We start from the raw sequence: 4,338 nt of genomic DNA on the forward strand, positions 1-4,338 counted from the left end.
AGCTATTAATTAAATATTTAAATTAATAATTAATTAGGAATAGAATATTTCTAATAGTATTATAGAATTTATTTAATTATATTAGGTAATTATATTTACTACTTAAGTTAATACTTCTTAACTAAGTTCTAATACTAATTTAGAGGGAGTAAAATTTAGGAAGTAAGTTTAATAATTAGTCTTAGAGACCCTAATAAAGAAATTAAAATACTCTTAATTACTCTTTAAATTTAATTTATCTAATTAACTATTAGTATTTTTAGAATAGAATTTAATTAGAATTAGGAATTAAGGAAGGAAGACTAAAGAATAAAAATTTAGAATTACTTAAATTAAAGTACTAATAGGGATTAATTATAAATTATTTTTAATATACACTTAGCTGTAGTTAATTTTTTCTGCACTATTATAATTATAATACTAGTAGGGGTACTAGACTTTTTAGTTAGTTATAAGAGAAGGAATAATTAGCTAGTTGCTAATTAGGGAGTTAAGGAGAATTAGAGATTCCTAATTAGGAATAGGAAGAATAATAATAACTATTAGATTTGTGCACCCCCTTAGCTAATATAGACAACTTAGACATAATAATAATACACATTTTGCCTACTTTTGACTGGAAACTATCCCCACCTGTGCGGAGACCATTCTCCTCTATCCTCGGACCGTGCTTTTCGTTTTCAAATGCCAAGGACCACTAGTCTCCGGATGCTGGAGAACATTAAACTCATGTCAGATCATGACAACAAAGAGACACTCGAGCAAAACAAGGTCCCTGAGGCCTGACGGCCAACTGCCCGACAAAGACCCTTCGGCCCGTTCCAAATCTAGCACTCTCGTTACGAGTGGCCTGCATTTAGAGTTCGAACGGCGTGACTGTGGTCAAAGTGATGTCTCATGCTTCATCGTAAACGGACGGGCCTCGATTAAGGTTTTGAGGTAGGCTCGAGGCACATCAAGCATCAGCGTGTCTGGCCCTTTTTAGCTACACGTCCGTGCAGATAGTGGACTTGCTTGTACAGTATGACCATGGTATTCTAATCAGAGTTGAACTTGATGAAACTTTCCCGACGGCAGGGAGCTCTACAACTTTATATACATAGCTCCCATCCAGCCTTCTCTCCAAGCGCTATCATAAGGTTGTCCTAGACCAGCTATCACCACCAACTCTCTTGGATACGAAGTCAAAGATAGCCTAACATCATCAGGTCCCAATCGTCATGGCCAGTGTAGCTAAGCCGCTGCAAACCCATATGTGGGCGAGAGAAAAACCGCAGAGGCGTGTAAAGGTATAGTCGCCATCAACGCCAGTCGCGTCGATTCTTAACACGTGAAACCCCAGCACGAAGCCTTCAAGCCCAAAAAACACAAGGCGTTCTCTACGCTACCGCGGCAACGGCGAACGGCGGCAATCTCCGCCTCCTGGATGTCCAGATGGAAGACTCGTCAGAAAGTTGCACCGCCACCGACCGGAATCAAGACGCAGGCCGACTTAGCCGGACCTTTGGCCATCGCGCGAGAGCGCATCCGGCGAGCCGAGAAGGACGACCAGGAGACCAGGCGGGAACGCAAGCTCGTCCTCCCCAAAACAGTCCAGGTCGGACCGGAGGGCGTGTCGGTGAACCGATTCCACACCATCTATACGGCGCACACAAACGTCTTCATATTTAGCAAACTGCCGGCTTACTACACCGACGGCGCTGGAGGCCCGGACCACGTACGGCACGCCACCCACGCAGTGGCGCTCCTCGCCGCCGCAAAGTCGCTGCGTCAGCCGGGGCTCATGATGAAGGCCAGGCGGAATTACTGCAAGGCGCTCTCCACACTGAACCAGGCTCTGAGAGAGCCGAAGGGAGTACAGGATGACGCCAACCTTGTGACGTTGTTCCTGTTTGGGCTATACGAGGTGAGTCGCCAATGAGTTTCAAAATCGGCCGGAAGGGCGGAGTCTCGTTCAGCTGCTCAAGAGCTCTCCAGGTAATAAACGGCCCACGGGGGGAAAGGATAGTCGATTTGCAGGAGAATGTTTACCCTCATGGAGCAGGAGGTCTGGAGCTCTTCAAGTATCGTGCCGACCACGGCTTGTCGAACGAAGTCGACAGAGGCTGCTTCATGTACTTTTGCCACGCAGCAGTAAGTCATGAAATACGATGGCTCCCCGAGGACATTCGCTACAGAAGCTGACTACTTGAAAACCCAGCTCATGGAGTCTTTTATCCAGCGTAGCCACCTGACGCCCCTGTGGTCGCTACTCGAAATAGTGGAAACCCCATGGGGACAAGGACCCATCCTTGAGCCTCTTGTACGCCAGGTCATCGCGTTCAAGAAGGCCTTTGACGCTTTGGTTCGGGCCCAAAATAACGAGGCCGAGCCGGTGCAGACTTCGCCGAAGGCCTTGTCACAATTGTTGCGGGAGGGTATCAATGTGAGCGACAACCTCGCGGCAGCGGTCACCTTCCTTGGCTTCTCCAACGTTTCGTCGTGCTCCGGAAGGCAGCAGAAGCTATTCAACGGGCTCTTCATCGTGGCGGACAAGAAGTCGGGATGCATCGCCAAGAGCCACTATCGTTCCCTCAGGATCTATGTTCTCGAGCGCATCATCGACCTGCTCAGCATAATCAAGGAGAGCGGCGGGCAGGTCGACGAGGATATCAGGCCTGTACCAACCTGGTCTGACGGTGTTGCGGTCGTCGAGGAAATCATGGAGGATATGCGGGCCATCTTTGACCTGGAGGGCAGAGAACAGTCCTCGGCCGAGGGCACGGCGTACCGCACCATGACGATGTTCTGGCCGGTGGTCATGGCCCGGACGTCCTGCTTCGCAGGCCCTCAGAATGAAAGGTGGATTTCAGAAAAGATGCTCGACTTGAGCTCCGACGTTGGGTTTGGATTAGGACTCGAGGCTGCAGCCATGTGAGATATGTTGCATTGGTGGCGATGAAATAGCTCGTGATGTTGCGGCTTCAAAACTTGCAACAGGGGGGAAACCTGCGAGCGGGTGACAGTCAACGAGGGGAGGGATAGGACAGGCGAATCTTGAGTGTGCAACTGCGGTACGAGGAATGAACTGCATAATGCACAAGTGGCTCATCATGGTTCAGAACGTGGGAGTCGAGAGCAACTTTGGCAAAAGACGTTGCCTGGCCTTCCCCAGAAAGAATCAATCCACTAGGAGTACATTTGGTACACCGATTATGGCATTAGAGGAGCTTCTACCTTCAAGGACAGTTATTCCAGTCCGCATGGCCACCCGAGGCATGGTGCAGTAAGTGTAGGCAAAGTCGTTCGCACATCGCCAGTGAGACGTCTATATCTGAAGACGACTTGCGGTTGCTTTTTTGGCCGAGCTGGGGGATGATCCTGGTCAACAGCAGCTTGGGGGCGTCGTAAACGCGGACTGTGAGGGTTGTTGGCCTAGGCTTTCTTCTTTGGAGTTCTGGCTACGGCGGAGTAGGCAAACAATTGACACAAAAACAGAACGAATGGCTCAACTGACACGTCGAACTAAAATTTGACAGACTAGAAAGAGCTCCAAAAAAGCAAGTCATGAGGCGCTCGAGGAGAGGGGGCATGTTTCGTAACAGCAACTTGCCTACGTTGATAAGACGAAGCAACCTTACATCCAACCCTCACCTGAGGAGACTTTGCGCGTCAATTGTCATGGCATGACAACGTTTGGAGGTAAAATCAATAACCTATCATTGGCGGGTCGTAAAGACAACCAGAGACGATAAACGTGCGATTAGGGTAGATGAGGTGGTTAGAATGTCAGTTTCAAAAAAGCCAACAACTCATGTAAGAACAAGATATCTCTTTGTTTGAACTATTCTATCACCTGGCCTGGACTTTCTCTTCCTCGGATTTGGCTTGGCCATCGATCTCGACCCCGTCGACCGACAGCTTTGAATGTTATGCTGAGCCCTTGAGAACGCCATTCATCGCCATCCGTCCACACTGGAGACGACGGGGGCTTGTTTGGTCCCCCAATTGATGAAGTTATGTATGCGCGTTAGTTTTGCAGCCCTGGGAAAGAACAGTTCCTGAAAGGAATGATATAAGTGCGGCCAGGCGGCGTGCTTTCACCAAGAACGTGAGACGTCTGATCGATTGGGTCGCCAGTGGGATTTTGTGGCGTGCGGCACACCGCAAACATGTGTAGACATCTGCCATGGCCCTAGGAGAAGTTTGAGAGGTTGAAAAGATGACTGAGGTTGGCGGTGGCGACTGATAAAACGGATAGGCGCGAAAGCTCGGCTTGCTCTCAGCGGCGTTTGATGCGTTTCTTGAATCGAGACGCGAACCCTCGACCAGGAATGCTGAAAGCGTCCTCGGAAGATG

At 48.8% G+C, this 4,338-nt stretch overlaps 1 protein-coding gene across 1 annotated transcript; it reads left to right on the forward strand.

Annotated features, from left to right (window-relative positions):
- Positions 1–1,220: 1,220 nt before the first annotated feature.
- Positions 1,221–2,917, forward strand: CH63R_11115 (C6 zinc finger domain-containing protein; the record flags this gene model as incomplete). Its single annotated transcript, XM_018306089.1, has 4 exons — positions 1,221–1,289; positions 1,343–1,906; positions 1,978–2,133; positions 2,201–2,917. The coding sequence occupies 4 exons, from the start codon at positions 1,221–1,223 to the stop codon at positions 2,915–2,917; spliced, it is 1,506 nt and encodes a 501-aa protein (XP_018152930.1).
- Between the last annotated feature and the right edge of the window lie 1,421 nt (positions 2,918–4,338).

This window comes from Colletotrichum higginsianum, chromosome 8, assembly GCF_001672515.1.
Source record: "Colletotrichum higginsianum IMI 349063 chromosome 8, whole genome shotgun sequence".
NCBI classification, from domain to species: Eukaryota; Fungi; Ascomycota; class Sordariomycetes; order Glomerellales; family Glomerellaceae; genus Colletotrichum; species Colletotrichum higginsianum.